The 26,650-nt window shown below is 35.9% G+C and overlaps 1 protein-coding gene across 8 annotated transcripts in view; it reads right to left on the reverse strand.

The window, feature by feature from the left end:
- TAFA5 (TAFA chemokine like family member 5) overlaps window positions 1–26,650 on the reverse strand; it is a 502,678-nt gene that overhangs the window by 18,414 nt on the left and 457,614 nt on the right. For 5 of the 8 annotated variants that reach the window (XM_071423843.1, XM_071423844.1, XM_071423845.1 and 2 more), the window contains one exon: window positions 18,520–20,358. The exons of 1 other annotated variant lie outside the window; for it this stretch is intronic. In XM_071423843.1, the coding sequence (XP_071279944.1) occupies window positions 20,203–20,358 (156 nt within the window). In that variant the 3' untranslated portion in view covers window positions 18,520–20,202. Of the gene's footprint in view, window positions 1–6,294; window positions 6,438–18,519; window positions 20,359–26,650 lie in introns of those variants that run through there. 2 more of the 8 variants (XM_071423850.1, XR_011678679.1) reach the window with 2 other exon arrangements.

Here is a 26,650-nt window from a genome sequence, read left to right on the forward strand (position 1 = left end):
CTGAAGCATCAAAATCTGTGTTTGTTTTTGAGTCAGTGTGAATAAAGGCCAATTTCCATACACCAGTTTTAGTTGTATCAAGAACAGTAATTTATGAATTTTTGCAAATACTCTGGAATTTTCCCTCTAAAGAGTATACCAGTCATAGAAGTCTGCCATCTCTTTTTTAAAAAAATCAAAGTTCCGGATAAAGCATCTAAAAGGGTTGTTAAACTAATGTTTGGGTAATATTGGACAGTATCTATGAATACTTTTCTGGGAGGCTACTTGTATAAACCTAGTGAAACCTTCCTGGATTCTACCTGTTCAGATCTCCCTATTACAGTGTTTGCCTCCAACAGATGGTAGGAGACAATTTCATGTTCAGCCTCCAATGATGCTCTTCCCATGAAAGTAGAAAATCATACTCAAAGTGAAGCTGTCCAGCTGGAGAAAGATTGTCCTTCTTGGATGTCCCAGCTGGCTATCCAGCACCGCTAGCAGTACGGGGGCACTGTCCCCATCTCCGTGGTTCGGGACAGCACCTGAGGCAAACGCTCTGTGCTATGACAGCAGTGTGACCTTGTGGTAGGACGTGGCTTGGCTTGTGGCTACAGTCAGCAGAAATAAGAGACAGAGCGCTCTCCAGCTGTGGTGAACCCAAGTTTATTGGGCCCCAGGGGAACCAACAGCCAAAGAGACAGAGGGGGAAGTTGCAACAACTTATAAGGACGGAGGGACACAAGGGAGGAGTCAGTCCTTGGACGAATAGGGTTTCAGAGGAGAGTGGGAGACAAAAGATTGACTTAGGGAGAACACCAATGGGGATAACTTGAGGGTGGGGCCCCGGTCCCTGAGCCAAAAAAATTATTTGATCCTACACAGATAAAGGAGAAAATAGAGGAAAAAAATCCTTCCTGAAAACATTTTCATTGATGTTCAATTACCAATGAATGAACAGACCTTTTAATGCTGTTTTTTCTGATATATGAAACACATCTGAGAGATGTGTTTAATATGAATTTAAATGTGATGCCTTAGTCATCAAGCTACACAGGTAATACGCTCCCTTGGCCAATAACATCTCAGAAAATGTCACGTGATACATAACAAGGCCAAACATTGTTTCTAAAGCAGACATTATTTTAAAGAATTGTGGTATTTATTCAACCATTCTCTTTAACAGCAGAATCTGTTTCAATGATAGGATCTTCATTTCAGGGAGTTCAGCAGTATGAAAGCAAGCAACTCAAAGAATTCTGTCCTTCCAATCTGTGCAAGATATATTTCTTATGTGTTACCATTTAAAATGGTGAAAGATTCTGCTATGAAAGCTAAGTGATTTATTGCCTTGATATGGAGCACAGGTGAACATATTTCTTCCTTTTTCACTGATACCATTAAAAAGTATTGCTTCATTTGTCTTATATATTCTACCTTCATTTATCTTACATATTTTACCTTCAACACTTGTTAGCAAGCTGCAATACAAACTTCCTAAAGAAATTTTTGATACTGAAATAATGAGAGTCCTCTGTAAAAAATGCAGTTCCAGAGACTCTGGAACACTGTTCTTTTCACTCCTTCTGTAGGAAGAATATTTAAAATAAATCAAAAAATAAATTAATGAAAAATCTTGAAAGAAAAGAAACATTAGGCCCCATCTTACCAATTATCCTTTTATATGTAAATAAACTAAAAGCATTTTTATATGTAAACAAACTTTAAAATTTCTTAGCTGTGTAGTTTATGATAGTAGGTGAAAATATTTCCTACTTCCAAGTTTCTGCTACTGAATGAGAAATTACATTATTTATTGATTCATATGGTGAATAAATCAACTAGATAATTAGTAGTACAATTAAGCCATGAGAAAAAAATATCAAGAACATCAAAATTAGACATCACAAGAACTGTTAGAGAAAAATATTAAGAATCTAATTTTTAAATATGAGAAAGGAAATAATTCTCCTCTTGCCTCCCCCAAGATGTCAAGAACTACAGCTAAGCTCCCTAGGGCAATACTTCAAAATTCAGCAGAGATTGGTTTACATAAAACAAGTGTGTACCAGGCTGGAAGATATTCTCTGCACATTTCTATGAATGGCTTTCAGTGAAGTTCCAATAATAGCATACATGGAAGACATGCAGTTAAGAAATCCAAGAGGGAAAGAAGGAAATATATATATTAGCTAATGTAAAATCTGCTAGCTGAAGTAAAACAAATTGTAAGATCTGCCTTCTTTTCCTAGCTTTGTCACACGAGTCATGACAATCTGTGCAAATTAATTAAAATATAATTGGTTCTACTATTGAAGGCAAAGTCTGAAAAACCAAAAAATGTCTTTTAAATAAAGTAGTGTCTCTCTGGCCATCCTTCCATGTTACTTCTGTTACATAGCAATCCTAACTGTCACTGAGCTTCTAGGTATTCCTGGTAGTTCTAACCAATAACAGTCTATATGTCTAACAAAGTGTTTCTGCTTCATTACAGAGTCATCAAACAATATTTCTCAGAGGAACCAAGAGCTTTTCTCTGAACTACCTCTTCTATGTTTTTTACCTGGAAAAAGAACAGCATGTGTTTCTTTTCATTTGGATGTGTCATGTAAGTTAAAACAATATAAAAATATTACTATGACAAAAACTATGTTACTTGCAAATTTTGTTTCTCAAACAGTTAAGTGATTCCAAGCAAGTGACAGCCACACTTCTGCTGTGCTTATGATGCTTTCCAGGAATTGCTGTAGAAAATAACTTTTAGCAGAGAGTCTAATTTTTTTCAACTGCAAGAAATCTCATGCACATTATGTTGAGGAATATATCTGGTCCACGTAGCTGGGCTTGAAAGCTGCAGATGGAGATGCAGATTGGGCTTGGGTGGGAGTCTGATAAGAGGTTGTGAACTGTCAAACTTTGAGATAACAAAGGTCATGAAATCTGATGACATCAACCAGGTGAATGGACACTGGGACACACAGCTGGAGCTTGGAGTTGCTGAAGAGATAAAAGGGAATGAGCAGCCAGTGAGCTGGTTGGACATGGAGAAAGGCAGGAGCAGGGCCCCAGGAGGAAGAGCAAGACTTGCAGACAGACTGCGAGGGTGTAAAAGCCGTGGGGTTCCTTTGTTGGGGGTCCCTCCTCAGCAGCAGCAGCTGGAGCTGTTTCTGTGTCACTGCCCTGTGAATAAATGGCTTTACAGAATGAGACATCTGAGACTCTGCAATGGGAACTCGGGGGTCAAAGGGGTGAGGGAGCCTGGTCTGCCTGGCTGGGAGTGGGGAGTGCAGGGAGCCAAGGGGGCTCCCCTCGGGCCCTGGAGCTGCTGCTGCCAAGGGGCTCCAGTCCCAGCAGTGAAAGTCTCTGGCCTTGGGAGTGAGACTGCCAGAGAGGCTCGAGAATGGTCACACTGGGCTGTTTCTTTAACAATTTAAAATTTCCATTTTAATTTCATTTTAATTGAAATGTTTCATGCATTCACACATTCATTAAGAGGCACAACATCCCCACTCCATAAAAAAAAGAACCACCATAGCAGAAGAGCAAGACACAAAATATACACATAGTTTAGCCCACAGAAAAAGCTCAAGCATATTGCCAAGTCTCTGCTATAGTGGTAAAATTAATTAATGCAAAATAACCCCAACAAGTGAACCATGTCCTCTGCTACAGAGAAATGGCATATTGTATGGAATATCACTTTTGGTGAGTTAGAGACAGCTGTCCTGACTGTCTCACCTACCAACTTCTCCAACCCCAGCCTGATGGTGAAAGGGGGCAATGCTGGTGAGACAGTGCTGATGCTGTGCCAGCACTGTTCAGCAGCAGCCAAAATGCTGGTGTGTTATCAACACCTGTCCAGCTACTAATACAAAGAACACCACCATCTGGGCTGTTACATTGAAAATCTTAATCTCAACCAGACTAAATTCACACCTCTTCTCCCAAAATCTTAGGATAAATTATTACTCTCTCATTCTTCCTACACTGAGTTGGGTTCATCATCTCTCTTTTGATATGACTGTGATTATTTTTTGGAAAACAGAAGGTACTGCTTGGACTTATACTGAATCAGCATGCTAGGTTCATTTACCTCTTGTATTATGAGCAGCATGGATTTAAATTAATTTTTCACCCTGAAAATTGCTAATTTTTATTAAAATATTAAAGCTGCCACTACCTGACAACTGTGTCTGGCTTCTGCATACATGAACATGACTAGCAGCTATTTTTTAATATCAGAAGTGAGTGGAAAATATATATATATATAAAATCCACTCTTTTTTATGAAAAACAGCCAGAATGTTTGTAGAGTTAAATCTCTCACTGTGAAAATGCAAAACCTTGGCTCACTCTATATGTGGCAAACCTCCAGAAGCCAACATTCTCTTTGGAGGTGAACCCTTCAAGCTTAGCTCCTTGGTATTGATTGTGACATTTTCTTGTCAGTACGAACATCCAATATCCAACGCAGGCAATATTTCTCATTAAGTTGTATAGACTATGGACAGCATAAACTTAAACAAATGTGCAGTGTCAGATCACAGGCTAAGTGTAGCACCTAGTTTTAATAAACTGAAAACAATCCAGCTGACAATATTCCCTAATTTTACCTTTGACTTTATGTTTTGTTCCATCCTGCATTCCTCCTTTCATCATTATTTTAGCTTCTGCTTTTGTAATCTTTCTTTTTTTCCCAAATGAGTGCCTTCATAGACGGCTGCTTCACTGAACTCAGCAATAATCCTCTCATTGGCAGCAATAGTCCAGTATCAAGCTCATCTTCAGCAAAGTAAAATTTTTATTGCTATTGCTCTGTTAAGGGCTGAATACTCCCCTCTAGCAGTATAATTCAAGTATTAATTCTTCACTAGACTGACGGATTTTAAATCATGAAGAAATCAACAAGATCAGCTAATCTAGTATGTTGCATAGCATAAAGCATATAATTTTGCTTCATTTTTTTAATGCTTTTGTTACTTTCAGCCATACTATCTCTTTCCAAAAGTCAGTTCTCTTGAATGAATGACATCATATAAAACAGAATGTATCCTGGTCTTTCATAAGTTATTGCAATGGCTCATTAAATCACAAACGAGTTATACTTCAATTTTCAGTATGTTTCATTTATGATGAAGTCACCTCTGAAGCTTCTCTTGAATAAGCTGAAAAGCATGTGTCTGTTTAGGTCACTGTCAAACCATGAATACCTTTATCTGTGTTTTATGAAGCTGTTTCAATCTGCCATTTTTGCTCTAAAGAGCTTTACATAGTCAGTATTCAGGCAATGACCTCACTAATGTGGCAATACAATTTCCCTCTTTCTACTCAACAGTCTTTTGCTTTTTGAGACTCAATAGTCTGCAGATATTGTCTGCCATAGGTATGTTCAAAGTGCTTTCTGATTACTCACATTTCAAAGATATTTGAGTTTTCCCACATTTTGTTGGTTAGTTAGCTTGTTTTACATTTAACTGTCTTAAAGGACAAGTGAATTTGTTTGATGAATAGCACAGTGTTGTCTGTTTAAGAGCCAATATTTTTGTTACCCATTGAGTTCACTAGTAATGACTTTGCATTTTCCTCTAGAGACCTTCTAGCTACTTGAATATTGTCTCAGAAGTTTCTGAAATTGTGTAAAATGGCCTCTTTTTTTCTTCTTTGTTTTGCTGTTTGTTTTGGTTTGGTTTGTTGTTGGGTTTTGGGTTTTTATTTTGGTTTATTGGTCAATATAGGGAAAAACCCCATCCTCTAACATGTATTCTTATAGAACAGCCTACAGCTTTCTTTAGTAGAACTCCCACTGTCAGAAATACAAGAAATGGGGTTACTGTGGAAACAGTAAAATCAAAAAGACCATGTACAGGAAGCTGTAATTATACAGTCATTTTGGTGTCAGAGTCTCTGTGTTCAAATGGAGATAATGTGTCTGGGGGGGACAACCTGGGCCTGTCCTGTGATCTCAGAAGCTTCTGATAAACCTTGACCAAGTTGACTGAACAGTGAAGCATCCCTTGATTGGATCAGCTGGGCCATGAGTCACTCCCTGATTGACCAGAAGCTCTTACATGCTAAGGGTGGAAACAGCCAGAAACATCAGCTGCCCAATCAAGGTGGAAAACAAAGGATTAGCAATTATCCTTAGTTACCTTGGGAAATTTATCTGAATTGTAGCCTGAGTGGTATGGTACCCTTGTGAATTGTAACCCCAGAGGAACAGTATCATTGTTACTGTGCTTCGGGGGGAAAAAAGCCCAATAACAGCCAATTTGCATTATAGCCAGGATTGAAACTTACTGCTGATGGAAGTTGTTAGTCACCATGGGACCACAGGAGGCTGTGCCACCACCTCCCTCTGAGTGTGACACCTCTCAGAGCTCTCAAAGTCAGTTGTACTTGGAGGCCTGGGCTGATGGTTCATGCCCTCATCTCCACACTCCTTGGTGTCCCCCTCTTGTCTGTGAGGAAACACAAACAGATTTGAGTGAGGTGAGTGTTTCTCTAAACCTGAGAAGAATTTTTGGTAGGTACATTTCCACACATAGAAATAACTGTATGGATCATTTTACCTCTATGTGTATGAATTGATTATTGTGTGAACGTGTGCTGGTTTTGTCTGGGTCAGCGTTAACATTCTTCCCATTGTCTGATATGGGTCTGTGGTTTGGATTTATGCTGTAGACAGGGTTGACAGTACAGAGATATTTTTGTTATTGCTAAGCAGTGCTTACACAGAGCCAAGGCCTTTTCTGCCTCTCATACGGCCACACTGGTGAGGAAGTTGGGGCTGCGTGAGAGACTGGGAGGAGACACAGGCAGGATAGGGAACTCAAACTGATCAAAGGAGTATTCCAGATCCTATGACATCATGCCCAATATATAAAGGGAGAGGAAAAATGAAGAAAAGAGGGATGTGTTGAGTGATGACATATGTTTCCTCAAGTCACCATTATGTGTGATGGCACCCTCGTGTCCTGGGGATGGCCTGCCCATTGGAAACAGGGAATTAAGTCCTTGTTTTGCCTTGTTTGTATGCATGGCTTTTGATTTCCATACTGAACTGTCTTTATCTCAATCTAGGAGTTTTCTTTTACCCTTTTGATTCTCTCCCCAGTTTCACTTGTAGGGGAGTAAGCAAACAGCCACCTGGGGCTGGGTTGACAGCAGAGGTTAAAACAAGACAGAATGTTACTATTTCAAACCCATAGTTAAGTCATTGTTGTAACTGTAATGAAATCTACCAAATCACTCCATAAATGTTAAAGTACATAATGGTTAAGAGCTACTACACACTTTTGTACCCTTATCTTTCCATCCAAATCCTTTTTGCTCTTACCTACTTTTGCATTCCTGGCTTCCATGTAAATACTTCAAAATTACTTCTAATTTGATTTTCCCTTGTATTAGTCTTTGTAGTAAGCAATAGAGTGAACCTTGCCATTTAACTGTGTAAAACTGTATTTTCACAAATTCGTAGTAAACCCTGCTTTTGACAGTACCATTGACAATATTTCTTAAAATGGCCAAGCAACTCATCCATAATGTTTCAAAACAAGTTTTTTTTGTTGTTGTTGTTTGTTTTTTTTTTTTTACTTTTGTATTTAACTTTGTTAATAAATATATCAGATTAGACCTTGCAGAAAGCACAATCTGATCAATTTTACTTACCAGCTTTGAGGTATTAAACACAACTAAATTTCAGGAATCCTGTGTATTCTTTGCACAGAGTTAATCTGCCTTTTCAAAGACACAGCAAATTAGGCATGTAATCGCAGTTTACCTAGCAGAGTCACAGAATTATTTTCATAACTTTAGATAAATTTCCAAAAGCTTAGAAGACTATATCCAATATATATATATCTCAAGGAAGAAAAAAAAAAGATTAATAGAAGAAAAATGATAGGGGGGAAAACCCTAAACACCAGAGAAGTAATTTGAATTACAGCATTAGGAATGAGGGAATAACTTTATGGTTTTGTGAAAAAGTTCAACATTGTAGTTGGATGAAATTTAAATTGTAAAAGGCTTTCCATTTTAATGGGAAATAACAAGGCTGCTAAATAACCATATGATAGATGTTAAATCAGCAGGTCCAGATAACTTTGCCTGCAAGTGCTGTAAAGAGTCAGCTGAGCAGATCTCTTGATCATCAGTGATGATTTTCAATAAGTCTTGGAGCACTGGAGCATTTCCAAAGGGTTGGAATGAAGCTAATATTATGCCAATATCTTAAAAGTATAAATGGGACATCTAATTATAGGCCTGTCATTCTGACATTGATCCCAGACAAATTATGGAACAAGAGATATGGGATTTGATGAATAACCAATTAAAAGAGGATAATATAATTAATGGCAATCAGCATGGGCTTACAGGAAAGACATTCTTTTGAACTTGCTTGTACGCTGATCAGGAAAAGTTATCAATGAACTTGTATAAGAATGATGCTGATAATCTTGTTTTACTTCTATAGGTCATTTCCTTTCATACCGAACATGCTGATTAACGAAGAAAAAATTGCAAACACCAACATTATACATACTAAACTGAATAAAATGTTCTAGCATGTAGGTTTTAATATACTGTATTTAAAGATTTATCAATGGGTATGTGTTCTAAAAAAATGCCAGAGGGCTTATTTTTTGCCTTATTTGCAGCCTCAGTATAACAGCATTATTGCTGGGGAAAAAATAATGCATAACACTGCAACTGGAGGAGGGATAAACGAGCAAAAGGAAAGATTGCTGACAAGCAGTTGGAATCCACCAGATATCAGATATAAACAATTATTTATTATAGACAATGCAAATTATGTATCTTGGGACAACACTGTAAAGAACACTTGTAAAATGGGACCTCTATCCTAAGAATTAAAACTCTAAAACCTTGGGGATGACAAACAGCAACCTACTGTGCCTGGAAGAGCTTAATACAGTCCTGGCCTGTGCAGGATTCAGTCTCTCTTTCTTGGAATATGAAGGCTACTTCTGTATTCCTCAATTAAAGCATAGCACTCATATATTGAAAAACAAGTACCGAGAAACATTGCAAATGTATCTAAGCATCAGGAAATAAATGTTACACCTAACCTAAAGGAACTGTTTTAAAAATTTTCTGGTACAGCAGTTCCTTTGCCTCTTTTAGCATAGAGAGCATAGCAACAATTCCAGTAAGTCAGCTTTCATGACTATTCCCAAGAAATTCAATCTGCTTAAGAATTACAAAAGAAGGTAAAGGATTCATTTGACCATAAACTGTCTGTACTTACATTCAGAACAGAAATATGATTGTGGAAAATGTGATAACCAGAATCCATTTACTAGACAGTAAAGCTTCTCTTTCTTTTTCCTCTAAAATCATACACTAATTCTAACAAAGTGTTGTTATGTCATTAATTGTGGGCTTGTTTGACTGCGATAATTTGACTTCCAGAAGTCAGCACTGAATCATTCCCACAGATTTTGCTTTTGCTAGGTGCTGTCCTGACTCATATTTAATTCAATAACATTTATGAGATTTATGGTTGATGACAATCCACTGTATAAACCCAAATTTAAATACCCAAATTTGAATGAATTATTTCCCTGCCCTTTATATCTTCTTACTCATCAAAAATAGAAAAGAGAAAAAGGAGGAAAAAATACTAAAAAAAAAAACCAAAAAAAAAAAAAACAAAAAAACCCCACCAAAAATGAAAACAACAGCTAAACAAAACCCCACAAAAAATCTACAGAATAATCCTGGGCAGTAGTAAAAGAAGTAACACAGATTGCTTCTTGAGAAACAGGTATTAAGAGTGTGACATGTAAAGTCAGAACTTGCTGCTCAGTTCAGCTTTTTTTCATTCAGCTTGTAACATATTTCCCTTCCTTTGGAATGAAACACAAGAAATATTATATTCTAAATGCTTGTTTTGAATTCTAGAGAACATTATGTGTTTCTGTATTTTACAAAACAAATAATAGGTGTTCCTCTTTATTATAATAAAATATAATGTTATGAAATTATTCAGTTTCACCTGGCTGTCTATGCAATAACCTATTTGGAACTCATTCTCTAAGACTTAAGATCCTCTAGCCTACAGTAAAATGCAGCAGTTGTTTGAGAACATTCCCAGCCCTTTCTGAGAATTCCTGTGAATAAAAATTTACATATTATAACCATGAAATTTTACTTTAATGGGTGCTGACCATATCAGTTTCCATTGAATTCAACATGATATTAACTAAAGCTCTCAGTCAGGAATGTCAAGGAGAAACGTGATTCCATAATGCCAACAAATTCAGGACTTTTCTGTATAGAAAACAAAAAAATACTTGAAGAAATAGCTGCTTCTTTCAGTGCTGATTGTTCCACTGCTGTCCTTTCATTTTGAAAACAATAGGAATCTAAAATCCAAACTAAAGAAATCTTCAAAAATAAGAATATTTTGAAAATCAAGCTTAGCATAAAACTGAGCTTGCTTTGCAGCTCCAATGCTACCATATTGCACCAGTACCAGTATGACAAGTGAAGTTCATGAAAAAATGTATTGGTTCTCCATGCAAGGAGAGCTATTCTTAAAAAGAGTAATTAATAAAACTCTTATTTATGAAATACTGTTTAAAAAATATAAAATAATGTCAAAATGTGATAGAGCAGTTAAGGAGCAGAAACATACATAAAAATATAATTTTCCAAAGATGCAATACCAGAGTTAAATTTTCACTGGAGAATTATTTTATAACAAGCAAAAAATACTTTATCCTGCAATTAATTGATTGGCAAAAACCAGCATAATGACTATGAATATAACAAATTATGTGGTTCCTAAGTGTTTCACAGATGCACACTGCCAAGGTACTGGAGTGTGAAATTAGTGAAGTACTTATGTAATATACAGGCATTGTGAATATGATTATATCTAAGAGATGATTCTAGTAATGATTACTTGAAGTTCACACTAGAACAATTGCACATTTTCATCAGGTGATAAGGGTGACAGTTTTAATGTTCAAGGTCTTTATCTTGATCCCCCCAGCATCTGTACGGATGTAGCCAATGCAGCCATGCAGTAGTGTAGAAACAATTTATTTTCTGGTGAGAGGGATAACCTTATCTCAGTTCTGTGTGGTGTTCTTATGGCTAAAGAAATTTCAGTGTGGTACGCAGAACACTAAGCTATGAAATATATTTAAAGAATAGGATAGACTAGAATAGTTCAGTTTGAGGGGAACTACAAAAGTAATTTAATCCACCTGCAATATTTTGCTCATGTATGTGACAGGCCAAAAGCTACTATTATATGGTACACCGACTGCAAAATTATAAGGTGGGTCAAAATTATGCATGGTCTAAAATAATGCAGTGAAGTGTATGAAATGAGAAAAAACATCTGGCTAAGGCTAGATACTGGTCACAAAGTGTCTATTTGGATACTTGGGGTGCCCTACTCGTGAATGAAAACAGATTGTGCACATAATTCAATACATGGAAATGTCACTGTTGATCAGCAATAAACCAAAACCAGTTGTATTCAGGAAGGAGTTAAGTTTCTTTCTCTTTTTCAAGGGGATCATTCTGGAAGATGTAGGCTCTCCACCCTGTCAGTAAAAGCACAGCAAGAAAACCTATACTGACAATACTCTCAGGTACATGGTATGACTCTTGGGGTGTTCTGCAGGGGGGCAGAAGCTGAAGTCAGTGATCCTGATGGATCCCTTCCAACTCAGCATATCCTATGTTTCTCTGAATTGAGACCTAGATTAAAAAGAAACAGCATATGTATGAAGATGTATCTTGAATTTTGCAAAGGAGTTTTGACCTTTGTTACAAACTCCAGTATAGCTCAAGTATGTATTCAGTGTGAACTGACAGTTCCTTGAGCAGTTGAACATACCATCAAGCATTCCTAGAGCTCCAGTAGACAAAGTCTGAGCTTTAAAAGAATCCCATTCTCTTGAAATCTATAAACTATGAAAATGCACAATCACAGTATTTAAAGTTATTATACAGTGACTGAATTGACATAACCTCTTATTCTGTCACTAAAGCCAATTTGCATAGAGTTTCTCAAGCACTAATGTTTGAAAGGAAGAAAGCCTTTATTAATTTGAATTCAAATAAAAAACATTTATTTGAATATGGGCCAGAAAATATCTTGTTTTTCAGGCAAACACAATCACAAATATGCAGAGGTGGTTGTCCTAGGCATCCTTAAATTTCTACTCCTTTGTATTTATGTCCTCAAGCAATAATTCTTAATTTCCTTTTTGAACATATTACCTACTGAATTATGAATCTAGAAACACTGACAAGTAGCCTGAAGTAAATTTATTTTAATATAATCTGAAACTTTTATTTGGAACCTATCTTCCTCCAATGGCAATATAACCACCAGGACAATTTGCATGATTAGCTGGAAAACTCTTTCAATACTAAACATGAATACATGAAAACCCATGCTGGTTTATTTTTTTCTGTATTTGAAAATGAAACTAAACATGGTCCTTCCTTATTGAACCTAAGAATCATGAGTCTACAGAGTAAGAAAATTTTTAAAAAACATACGAGGGAGCTCGTATTCCTGAGATGGCTCAGGTATTCCTGTAGCTTTCATCTTTCCTCAAAATTTTAATAATAAAAGTGGGTTGGATCTGTAAAGGTCTCATTCCAACAACTGTCCAATTCTGTGGCTTTAATATGAAGGTAATATATTGTTTCATTCTAAGCTGACCATGAGCTCCAATAACTCCAAGAGTTCCAGCTGATGGAACTGAAGGTCCTTGTCATCCAGTTAAAGACTCAGGCTTTAAGGCAAATTGTATCATATTTTGGAAATCCTTACTTTCTTACAGTTGCTTTTACAAGAATATGTGTGCAAAAATCCACAAGAACACATGTGCAAAAATCCAGAATACATCTGCAAATATGACATTCAGATACCCAGATTTCCTCATCGACCTGACACAGAAGATGCAATAATTTGTAACAGGACTTTAAACAACATAAAAGAAAAGAAAATGTTCACTGAAAAAAAAAAAGCTTTGTAGGTCAGATACTGGTCTTGCCCTCAGGAGACCAGTATTCATTTCCTGATTCAGTAAGAGATTCATTTTATAATACTGAGCAGACCTGTGTCTCCATTTTCCACTTTCAGAGCAAAGATAATGCTGTTTAACACTCTCTGACCACAACATCCCAAAACCTGCTTTGAGTTGTTGAAGCTTTCTAACGATTTAGTATTCACAGATTTGTCTGTACAGTCTCTCTTAGGAAGATGTTGAAGGGAAGGAATAAATCAGCATCTCCTTTCACACCAAAAATTTCCTTCTCCTGTGATCATCTGACCTGACTGGTTTTCTTACCATCCAGATGGTCTCAGTCTTGGCCTTGTATTTTCCTGGTAACTCATAGTCAAACCCCAAGGACGTTACCACTTTGGGGAGTCCTTCAGCTTATAGATTGTTTTGTTTATTCTTGCTACTACCAAGAATATCACATTCTCTGTGGCTGTAAATTCTAGCTTAAAGGAAAGTCAGGGATGTAGGCAAATGTGTGTAGCTACATCCTTAGAAACAGTTTGGAGCTGAACAAAAACCCACCAGAAAGCAACAGAATAGGTTTGATAGGAAGATGTGGACAAAACACTATTTGGTGCTCAGCAGACAGTCTACCTCTGCCCAACACCCTCCCAAAATTCATAACAGCTCTCCTTAATTACTTATTGCAATTTGTACCAGAATAACATTCCATCTGAGGCTATGACCAGAAAAAAAACCCAAAATATCAGTAAGTGACATCTTTAAGTACAGAAATAATGTTTAAAAAATATTGCTTCTAAAACAATGTTTTTATTTTATTTAAGCAACAGTGCGAAAAGACCATTTCTACACTAAATTATCCCAGCTGGATGTCTAATGTATTCTAGTTTTGAAAAAGTGATGCTCAACTGACACTATAAATTTCACACAAATGTTCCAGTTATTTACCAAATGATTAAAATCAAATATATTATTGTCATATTACAGATTTTTTTTCTGGAATCTTAAAAATGCTGCTTCAGACATGCCCTTTACTACTATTCATCAATCCAGAAAATGTTTTATTCCCATATGGCAATGGTGGAAAGTTTTATGAGTCAGCAGTGCCCTGGCAGCCAGGAGGGCCAAGCGTGACCTGGGTTGCATCATGCAAATCATCACCAGCTGGGCCAGGGAGGGGATTGTCCTGCTCTGCTCTGCTCTGCAGTGGGGCAGCCTTGCCCCAAGTCACCAGGGCAGTTTGCAGTGCCACAGTGCAAGAAAGACATTGAACTATTAGAGAGTGTCCAAAGGAGTGTGAGAAAGATGGTGAAGGGCCTTGAGGAGAAGCCCTGTGAGGAGTGGCTGAGGTCATTTGGTCTATCCAGCCTGGAGGAGACTGAGGGGAGACCCCACTGCAGTTCCTCACAACTTCCTCATGAGGGGAAGAGGAGGGACAGACCCTGATCTCTGCTCTGTGGTGACCAGTGACAGGACCTGAGACAGAGGCCTGAAGGTGTGTCAGGGGAGGTTTAGGTTGGATATTGAGAAACAGTGGGTAGTTGGGCCCTGGAACAGCTTCCCCAGGGAAGGAGTCACAGCACCAGCCTGGCAGAGGTCAAGAAGCTCTCAAGAAGCATTTGGACAATGCTCTCAGGCACAGGGTGAGATTCTTGGGAATGGTGCTGTGCAGGACAGGGAGTTGGACCCAATGGTCCTTTTGGGTCCTTTCCGATTCAGCTTATTCTGTGCTTCTATGATAATTTTTCTCATAAAAATGTTCTGAAAATGTATTCACTTTAATAATTTAACAATAGTACTGATAATGTAATGTTTTAAGTGCCTATTTCAAAAGCATTTTAGATTTTTTTATACTGCAGATTTTTATTATGGAATTTTCTGAGGTGGGGAGATTAATTTTTTCCACTCAAGCTTTTTTAAATTCATAAATGAATTTATATTGATAGAAAAAATTTCATTGCAGGCAAACTCACAATGTCACATAATTAGTGTTGAATTGCTTTCTTTCTTCAGTTGGATAAGATCTCCAAAACTAACAAAGCAAGTTTGAATGTCGTTCTTTTCTTCTGTCTCAGATATCTGGCTTTGGGTGAGAAGACTTTTCTTTGGGAAGTACCTGTCTTTTTCATTTGAGTTTAGAGCTTCTGTAAGGGGAGAAGGACTCCTTTGTCAATGTTTTAAGTCAGAAATGAGAGCCAGAAATTGCAAGTCCATAGAAGTGAGTGCCATTTTAAGTACTCTGTCTCTGAGATACTCCTTCCCTTAATTTAGGACACATGGGGCGATCTATTATCTAAACATCAATAATCTAAACAAATCAATGATCTAAATAACTAAAAAAATTATATAATGGGACTTTTTAATATTTTTGTATTTCAAATGTCTTGAGGAATCAACCTTCTGTTGCCTGATCCAAATCAAATACAGGGAAATGTGAGTTCTTCCATTAAATTCCAAAGCATAACCATCAAGCTACTGTTTTCAGGTGGCACACAACCTCTCTTTTGTGAACTGACTATTAGCCTTAATACACCATTGATGTATTTTACTCAGAAACGTAGCAGACATGATTTTCTCTTCCCAGAATGCTAGTGAAGTACTAAGTACTTAGCACTTCCCAGTACTGAGAAAAGCCATCAAGTTCTTCTCAGCAATTTCCTTCTTTATTCACTCTTTTGAAATGTCAACATGGAAAGAAAGTTAAATTCAGAGGATGTATCATTATATGCATTTTAAGAAAAAACACAAGTACCAAACTGGTAAGAAATGCATTATTTGTAGGAGAGGCTTTTCATGTCATGCTGTTGTCATTTGTTAATGTCTGAATTGAAGTAATTCTTAAATCTTAATATTAATGTAAGCCAATACTATACTGACAGGTACTGCATTCTCTAAGTGTGTGCACCTGCTTCAAATGGACATCTCATTGACTGGACATGCAGAATCAACTCTTCCTGTAGGTTTATGTGACAAGCAGTAGAGGTGAGTATAGAAGCACCTGTGTCTTAGAGCAGCTGCAAAGGATGGGCAGGGTAACACTTTTATATCTCCAACAAATTGTACTGAAAATCTGTAAAGCTGATCAGAGAATTACATCTCAAATAATGTCAGTGGCAAGGACTGATGCTATTGAGAATTCCAGTTTGAACATTTTTCTAAATAAATCTGTTAGCTACACATCTGTGTGGATGGGGGTGTGGGGAGGTGGGTGGTCATTTTTCTGCTAAAGGCACCCTGAACTTTTCTTCCTGGATCTTTTTCTCTAATTTATTTAAGTTTTCATAAAGCTACATGTTTCATTGCAGTATTGGTCTCTTCGGCATTAGAAAGTCTAAACTTCAAATAGAATATTTAAAAAAAAATTCTAGAACCAACCAAGCTAATTAAAGTCTCAAATACTCTCTCTTTAGGTAGCAAAACAAAACAAAACAAGACAAATAAATAGTGTTAAAAATCAGGCTGCCCTGCCCTAAGTAAAGAATAAATATTTTTTTTCTTGTGGAAGTGCTGACACACTTCATTATTTGTTAACCTGATCCTTCCTAACTCAGTGGGGCACAAAAGTGTAATCAATGAAGCACAGATGTATAATTAGAAGATGAAGTGTGGGGCAGACAAATCTACTATTACATGCTGGAGGCTGCTGAGAAGCCATCACAACTGCTCACTAGTGTCAGAAAAAGTGTGTTGAGGTGCCTGATCAGCAAGGTGAAGGGACAGTTTTATTTTTCCTTTCCCCCAGCATCAGGGTGCATTTGTATTGTCAGAATAATGGAATAAAGGTAGTTTCCAAAAGAAAGCACCCTCAGAATTCTTCATACTGATCTCAAAGGATAAAGGTGCTTTACTCTGAGCTCAGGTGTATCTTCCACTCACACTTGAGGTAGAGTGCAAGTCCTGTGCCCTGACAAAGGCTTCCAGTGTCAGGGCTTTTCCATAAAAGCTGGAAATTAATCTGAAGGATTCACATGTTTTAGCTGAAAATGCTACTGCATGATAATCTGCTACTTCTGTTCCTTTCAGAAAAGCGAAAATATGTAATGGCACATCTGTAGCTATCTATATCTGTATCTATATCTATCTATATCTGTAATCTATATCTATATATGTAATCTATATCTATATATCTATAGGTGTCTCTCAGAAAAAATGTTCTCCCTTTATGTCAATTTGTTGCAACATGAAGCAAAGACATACCTGCTTCTTTTTAAACCATGTTTCAGATAAAACAGTATTTTGGTCAAATGGTCTATGGATTTATTATTTCTCTTTGAAAAGTAATCTCTTTGTCAATATGGACACATTAGCTGTCCATCTGTGCCAGAAATACCCAAGCAAATTCTATTGTGTTTTGCAACATTCCAGAACCCTCTGAAATGGAAGTAGATCAAAAATAAAGACTTCAAATTTATTAGGGCTGATCAGAAAATGAAAATCTGCTATGGAAAAATTACTGAAGTTTGCAATTTACTCAGTAACTGTACAAAATTGAGATATTTCAATTTTTAGATAAAGAAATGCATGTGAAGATATATATATATATATATATAAATAAAACACATGGTCAAACTTGTACTCTAGATGCTCTAATTGAAGCTATTGGATGCTTGAGGGTTTAGGCTCTATCTATAATTCTCATTTATTGTGGCTAGAAAATGCTTTCTTAAAAAGAAAAAAAAACTCTTGAGTTTTATATGCTCCCACTAACTTTTTCAGTCTGAATTAATAGATGTGTTTTGACAAAATTTATTTCATCACAAATTCCAAGCTGTTCTTTCTCCAATGTTCTCAAATTTTAGTGATTTAGATAAAACTGGATGTAAATTTGGATAGTATTCATTTCAAGATCTAATCCATATAAACCAGTGTTGACCAGAGTGAAAATAAAAGCAGAATACAATCTCTTTAACAAGCTGTGGTCATAATAGGCTTAATCACATCAGAAGGTTAAACTTTGAATTCTGCTTCTTGATTTCTAGAGTTCCTGCATTCTAGAAACTGAAATTTAATTATAGGCCCTGGCCACACACTCATACAGTTAAGACAGATGAGACTAATAATAGGCTTTTTTGCTTGATAGCCTGCTAATGAGATTGCATGTGCCATCATGATTTTCCCACTGCCTCTCCTCTGAGGGAGAGGATACTTGGTTTATTTGTATTATATTCCACTTTTAAAAAAGAGATTAAATCAATTTAATTTTAATAAAATAATATCGCTGAATAGAAATGTATTTTATTACTCTGTATCATTTGATTGGTATTGATTTAAGAGGTAAAAATAGATACAATTCAAATATTATATGATTTCAAAAAAAAGAAATCAGAAATCAAATTTCAATTCTCACATATGAGATTTTAATCAAGTAAACATACAGTGCCATATCATATACAATTACCAAGAAAGTTTTATTGCCAGAAAAATATAGAAAGAACACAGAGTCATGAACCTGTAACACACAATCATTCAAATATGAGCACAGCAAGCCTGAAATAATGCACAGATTTCATAGGGTCAAATGTAGACAGTCTGTTCCCATTGTTCCAAGGGATTCCAGTTTTTCTTTCAACATAGTGGCACGTGTGGCTCATTATTTTTTAAACAGAGCTCTTGTCAAGCACTTAAAATAAATAGATTCATCCAACTCTTTCTCTTGACAGTCACTCTCTCAGAGAATGAGCTTATATTCTTCAATTCCTTGCTTTATTTAACTCTTTCAGTGCCATATGATAACTAAGAGAAAAAATAACTTGAATTTTGAAAATTATAGAATCTGGTGCATAGTCTAATACTTTCAATGGTATTTAAAACTAGGTCTCCCACTGCAATGCCTAACTATGCTAGACATTCTCTCACTTTATAAAGTATGAAAAACTTATATATTTTGTTGAATACAAATAGTTATTAAAGACTATTTTAAATATATAAGCTCTATTGTATGTGATTGAGAAAAATCAGAAGTATGTAAAATCCGCTTATGTGCTGTTTTTTATCCAGTCAGTTGTTCTGTAAAAAACATATTGTTAAACTCAAGAACATAAAAAGTTATACCAGGCCCAAAGGTTCAGAATTTAGGATATGTTCCTATAATAAGGTGTTTGGAATGAGGGAAGCCTTGGTAAGATGTTTGATAATATTCATGGCTATGGTCAAGATTTTGATCAACACACAAAAAGAGAAGCCTTACACAGCATAGGGAATTTGTTTACACAAGTCAAGGACAGCTTACATGCAGGATTGAGGTAGTTATCAATGAAAGCTGGTCTCTTAACTTCAGGATGAAAGAAACAGTAGTAAAAGCTTAACATTCAAGTTCAGTGTCATTTATGGTTCTGCAAGGTTATTCTGACACACCGTTTGCAGATGCAGTGCTGCACCATTTGGATGTAGACATGAAAGGACAGGGAGTCCACACGGTGAGGAATGACTCTGAGACAATGCATATTGCAAGCAGGATAATTCTGGTAATAAAGGAAAATAAAAATTAAAAAACCACTAAAACAGATTTGTAAAGAGAGATTATGTAGGGAATTTCTTTCTTTTTATGATCAGTGTCTCAATTTTCTACTCTAAATATTTTGACCATCCTGTATGAAAAGACATTACCTTTAACTTCACCCATTACAGTAGAGAAACAAAAAATCAACTTTTGTTTTGGCAGTCGCAGATAAAAATACTTTCCAGAGGAAATGCCTCTTATGGTCACAATTGAAATTTTTGCTGCACACACTTATCTCCATGAGTTACAGTATGCTTGCACACCCTCATTTGATGATGATTTCAGGATATCCAGGAAACGTTTTCAACTATCCAGGAAACGTTTTGATGATCTAAAGAATACAGCAACTTCTGTATCTTCTGTAAGGAATGTCTTGGTTCAACCCTAATCAGCCACCTGCTCATTTCCCTCTGGTGCATTTCTCCACTGGGAGAGAGTTACAAGAGTAAAAGTAACTCCAGCCAGCAACTCCAACCATTACCCAATCAGGATTTTAAAACCGGAAAGACGGAGGAAAAACAGTATTCTACATAATGAAACCAAAAAAATTCATTTGGGATCTGAACAAGGTACATTTCCAGTTTAAATGTATTGAGCTTCTTATCATCTATATATACACTGAATCTTTCCTTTGGGGGCAAAAAAAAAAAGTATGAGCAAGACCAGTGTGGGAGAAAAAACATCAATAAATACAAATTCTTCCTACTTTAAACTGTTAGGAATATGTAACAAATACTTGTTTCTCAAATATGAACACAAATAGAGGAATCTTGTAGTTCTGTGGCTCTTGAAAGAAGGAAATGAAGATGGAAGAGCAGCTCCTGAAGCTGCATATTCCAGATTAATATCAAGTCGCTCCTAGTGAAAAGAAGAAAAATAATGTAAGATTCAATGGAATCTAAAAGAAGAAAAATAATGTAAAATTCATAATGGAAGTTATGCAGCACCTTTTATATTTTAACAATTCTTCATAAGCAGTTCACCAGTGAAATTAAGTCAGTTTGGTTTCAGCAGTGGTGACAAAGGTTTCGACTTTAATTTCATAGTCATAAAAAAAAAAAGTAAACGAGAAATCTTAGGGTTTAGTGTTTTTAAACTAAATATTAGATGGGCCTCTGGTCTCATCTCTGAAACTACATGTTCTTAGTTGTTCTTAATGAAGACAGGATGACAAGGGGTGGAGGGAATATAACTTTTAAAAGGTGATTTTTTTTTTTGTCACCTAAAGACAGAGTGATAGAATAGTCTTGCAAACATTAGTATGTTAAAAACACCATTGCAATACACAATTTATCTTAATGAAACTGCAACAGTTACAAAAGTTCATGAAATCTTCATTACTTGAGATGACTCTTCCCCATCAAAGTGTTCCTGTGGGTCTCCAGCACATGGTGTACATATTTCATGTCAGTCCAGCATTTACTGCTGAAGCTGTGGTCAAACACATGACATCTAACCAATATATGCCTCTTCAATGTCTGTATTAGGTGTACTTCCTATTATAATTAACAGGGTTAATCGCATCAGTATCACTCATAGCGTGCTCTTGCAGTGTTTACTATTCACCTTATAATTTAACTGTAAGAGGTCAAGATCCTGAAGATAATATATACTTGCTAAAAAAATATGTAGCTTTGCTATTCAATAAATCCTGTATTAATAGATATATAAACTATTACCATTATGATTTCCTGTCTCTTCCATTTACAATTATTGTTATTTGTAGGAATTCAGATAATGACTGTTTTTCAGGGGAAAAAAGGTCTTAAATTGTCCATAGTTTACATTAAACTCTGTTTATTTTTAACTGTTGTTTATTTTGAATTTATACTTATAGCAGGACCAAAAGTTTCAACTTGAATAGTGTCTCAGAAAGCAAATAATATTTCACAAGATGTAAACATACAGAAAGGAGAAGACATTGGATAAATACAAAATTTACTTATAAAGAGAGTGAGTAGCCTTGTTTAACTAAGTCACTTTAGGACTATAAGTAATACCTAAGGGGAGTGCTTGCTAGTTTTCTCATTCCACTTTGGAAATTTGAATTATTCTGCATCCTGTCCAGTAACAGAGTTCCCCTGGCAGCCAGCTGAGGTGACCATGGCATGGCAGCCTGAAGTGAATATTCCATTTCAAAGCTGAAAGCTATGAACAGCTACAAGCTGCTCCAAGGTTTTTCTTCAAAAAAAGTTGGTGTCCTTTTCTCATAACAGTGTTCCAATTTTCTTTTTTTTTTTTTTAATCTGGCCCGAAGAAAGGTACTTCAGTAAACACATGGGAACTGTTTCATCACAGAGATTTAAATGCATGTTAATTAAATCAAAATTCAATCTAATAATTCTTCAAAGTGAAACTGTACAGAAAATGTTTTTCTTCCTTGGAATTTCCTGCATTAAATACATGATGAATTAATTTTTAATTTCATCTCTAATTTTGTGGAAATCATATTTCTTTGGCTTAGGAGCCTCATTCTTTTCTGGGTCCTCTATCATGAATAACACTGTTATATTTTTATTCTGTGTTGTGCATATTTTGCAATACCTTTTCATGTCAAGCCACATCTTCCTGGAAAACTCTCCCATGTTTTTTCAAGTATTGATATTTAGTGTATTTTGCTTCAGATATCTGAAGAGAAATTTTCTTTTTGTCACTCAATTTAAATTCTCAGTAAGAGAATATTTATCTTCCCGAAGGTATTTTACTGGAGATACTTTTCTTTGGTAATATCCCTGTGTACAGCCTTTTAAATAGAGACACACCCTAAATTTTGAAAATATTATGGAAGGAATTTTGCTTGAATAAGCCAAAGACTTGTTGACAATGATTTAGAATTTTCTTTAAAAAAAAGAGAGAGGCCAGAGACATAATTAGCAGGCAATAGACAGCAGTGTAAAATCAGCAGATAATTATTATTAGTTATTTACTTCCACACTTTCCAGGTGGCTTTAGTCAGCAAAAACAATTTGTTAGTAACAAGCTTATGCATTATCATAACTCTGTATAATACAACAAACTACATATCTTCATGAAAAATTTTGAAATAAGGAAATTCCAGACCATTCCAATTTTATATGCTTATTGTTTTGAAAAAAATTTCCTAAGTAGATGGCCAGCTATCTGCAAACAAACTGCAGAATGTTTTGTAAGAGTAACATTTTTCCCCCCAAAAATAATAAAATTGGTATCAGAAAAGCACATGTTTAAAGTGGTACATACGTTACAAAATATTTTTTATTGTCTTTGTCTATAAATATGCAAGCATTTAGGTAATAGGAAAGACAAACAACAAAGAAATAACCATTATAAAAATTATAATTTTGTCTATTTGGGTTCAAAATTGTGAAGTCTGGAATTTCTGGTAGAAACTGTACACACACAGTTCATTGCAAAAACTCTATCAGTTAGAAGGTCCTTTAAACTGGGAGGAAAACTGAGATACAAGAATATCTTTTGAAAGGGCAGAATCTCGCTCCCTGTATTGAAACAAAAAAAAAAAAAAAGGAAATTAGACCTTAGAAAGGTAATGGAAGAGAGTACAGAGAAGATACAGGGAAGTCATAGTCATAGTCATAGTAGAGGATATACTGAATCATTGTAGAGGAAATGCTTATAGTACATGTCTTTAACCACCAGTTCTTGGGATATTTTCTTTTCACTACTATTTTAAATTACCTCTCTTCAGGCTGAGAAAATTAGTAAACTGAATATAAAGTTTTCCACTGAAGTGACTTTATGCAAATGATTCATTAATGCAGTCTCCAGGATGTTGTCAGCCCAATCTGTTTCTATCTCAGCATTAACTTCATAACATATGTTTGCATCTATTTTATGATACTGGTAACACTTCTATCATGTGAACCAGGAATTGGCCCCAAAACTTCTGAGTAGTAGCAGCTTGCTGTACAATAGAGGAAACTGTTGTGCAGATCCCTTAAAAATTATTTAAAACATTCCCAATACGTCGTTTAAATAGATTGCTCCTTTAAAGAATTATAAAATAAGTAGATAAATTGGTTCTATTCATTACACATGCTGGTGAGTTTTCTACTTTCTTTCCTTAGTATTTCAGATTTGATATGCTGTTACCGAGACTAATGCAACCTTACAGGGCTTAAAGAAACTTATACACCAGGAATCAATAATAAAGGGTATCTCTGCTTTGGTTTGTACACCTTTATTTATTTAAAACAATAAAAATATCTTTTTCTTAGTAACAGAGACTATACTTACTAGTACCTATTGGATATTTTTTAAATAACCAAGAGCTACAAAAAGTGAATAAGTGTTCTAAGTAATATACAAATGAAAATATTTTTCTGATTGCAGTCTTTAAAAAAAAATCCTTCTTTAACTGACAAAAACAGATACTTGTACATAAATAGCCAACAGCAAGCTGATATGGTGTCTCCTGTGCTCTCAATAAGAATGAAAATTATAACCCCAGAAAGCTTTCTTTTTTTGGAACTATTAAAATTTTGATAGCTGCCTTTACACTTCAGTTTGAAAAACTTTCTGAATGATTTCAAATGAATTTTTTGAGAGTAGCAGGTTGCAAGAGCTCAGAAATTTTAAACTGTTACCAGTATAAAAGGCATTAACATCCCACTGAGCAGGGACTGAAATACTGGATGACTTCTTAAGCTGTCTCATGAGTTTTTGAGTGAAGAGTTATTTTTCTACTGCAAGAAAGAAGACCAAGGGCTGGGCCAGTTGTGTCACAGAAATGACATAGTGGATGTACAAATCTCGTGGTTTCCACAGCACAGCCAGGGGGAGAAGGATGAAGAAAGAAGAGAACTGACAGCTTCAGAAGGGAGAATCTTCTCCCTCTGCAGAAGCTGTTGTCACATCTTCTCCTCTTGGAGCTGGCAGCAAAGGGAGCCCAGCTTTTCACAGCTTTGATACAGCAGGGAATGAAATGGTGCAATAACTGCTGTCTGTGTCCAGCAAAAAGCTGGCTTGGAAACCAGTACAATCAGAAGCTGATCAGCCTTCTTCCTAAGTTATCATTTGTAACAATTGCACTTCAGCTACGCTGCCACTTTGTTCATTTTTGCCCTGATCTCATGAATCATACACTTTGATTTGCACAGTGATGCAGCTTTGTTATATAATTAGCCTATAACAAGTGGTCATGGTGAGATATGGATCTGAAACTGCTGGACTGAAATGGATATTTTATCTTTATCACCAATTTCTTGCATGATTCATAAAACTCTCTATATAAAGTTGGCAGGAAATAGTGGCCCGTGGGCAGTAATTTATTATAGATACTTAGATAGTCTACAGTCATTTCTTTTTAATTTGATGAGCATATCTACCTGCAGATATGGCAGAGTCCTGAGACTGAAAAGCAATAGGATTTCAGGTACTAACTCTCTGTTCCTCCATATTTCCTAAATCCCTAATCAACACATGAGTATTTTGAAATATCTAATTTCTCTATGCAATGCACAGGCTTTCCCACTCACATATTTGACTTCTACTCAAATAAAAAGGAGGTTCTAATTTACAGTTCCTAAAAAAGTGTCAGCTCAAGAATAAGTGTGGGAAAATTTCCATTTCTAACCTCATTGCAGGATCACAGTGCAAAGTAATAAGAGGTTGCTTCATCTTAATTTCTTTCAAGCTACAAATTTGCATCTGGATACTTTAATATTCAATATTTGGGGCTAAAATGTCATCCTGGATTTTTCTCATTGACCTGTCTGTGGTGGATTTCATCCTTTTTCCCTACAAGTTTTCAATATTGCTATTGTTGCTATGACTGATACTATTTTTTCACTGATAAAATACAAAAGCAAAACAGATATGCTCCAAGTTTAAACGAAATAGTCACCAGGGACATCACTATAAGGGGCATAACTAGACCCTTGGGAGCACAGCAGAAGATTCTGCTTCTGAAGTTATAGCTGTGGAAAAGAAAATAACAATCTATATAACAGTGAAATCCAAGAGTAAGGGAAGAAAGGAGAATGAAATGAGGTAAAGAGACTCATTAAAGGTATTCTTTAAGGAACAAATGAAAGACTATATCAGAGATCAGAAAACAAAAGAAAGTTACTGTTACTCTGCTTTATCAACACTTAAAGCATAAACACATTTTTATTCCCTAAATGAGAATATTTAGAGTAGATCCTTGCATGAGCAGGAGCTCACAGGGTTACTTCATAAAAGTGTTTTTTTCTCCTAGGTTTGAGTTTCAAAGAAAAATTCCTATAGGAAATAGCACAATCTCTTTCTGACATAATTACTTAGTCATAAAAGACTATTGAAAAATAAATATTGGCTAAGCATTTATATTTAAAATTGTATGTTTAAATATAAATACAAACTCTGGGTTTAACCAACTGTATATGTGTATTAATGTACAGCTGTGATTTTAATCTGTAAGTGCAGCCCTTCTAGTGCTCTTCAGGAGTTTGCACATATGAGAAAGAATGAGTTCATTTGAGAGATTTAACAAAGGAGTTATTTGAAAACCTTTCTAGAACCTCTTCCTCCTCTGTTTATGGTATTCCTCCTTATGCATCATTAACTCTAGGATGATTCTGCTTTATATAAGATAATATTAATTCAAACTGTTTTCATAAAAAGACATCTTCAATCACATTCCCTCCTTGTGTTTCTTCTGGGTTTTTTTGTTTGTCCTTTTTTTTTGTATTATGTGATTTACATGTGTTTTCTCCTCTGAAGCAGCTTTAGTGTGGTTGAAAATAATATATGAGGGTAAGTGTAAGGGGCTTGTCTGTGCCATTAAGGTTATCTGGTCAAAGGAGCCATAAACAAGAGCACACAGAGACAAACCTGACCACAGAGACAGCAGGGGTTGTGATACAAACAATTGTGGTTAATCACCCAAATCACTAAGGGCATATGGATGGTGAGAATGTTCCTCTATTCAGTTGGAAGGATAAGGAAGGAGAGGAAGACAACACACAGACATAAAACCTGAGCAGTTAATGTTTACAAAGAGAACAGGAAACACACCTGGTCATTAACACAAATGATGTGCTCTCAGGAATCTGCAGGCAAATCAGAACACTGGTTTTTGCTACATGGGAGGAGGTCAGTGGGACTATGGCAGCTGGTGAGGCAATGTGCAGGGCCATACTTTTCACATCTCTTAACATGGCATGTATGCGGT

The sequence above is a fragment of the Agelaius tricolor genome, unplaced genomic scaffold, assembly GCF_023055355.1.
Source record: "Agelaius tricolor isolate 1412-34295 unplaced genomic scaffold, bAgeTri1.0.p SCAF_3, whole genome shotgun sequence".
Lineage (NCBI taxonomy): Eukaryota > Metazoa > Chordata > Aves > Passeriformes > Icteridae > Agelaius > Agelaius tricolor.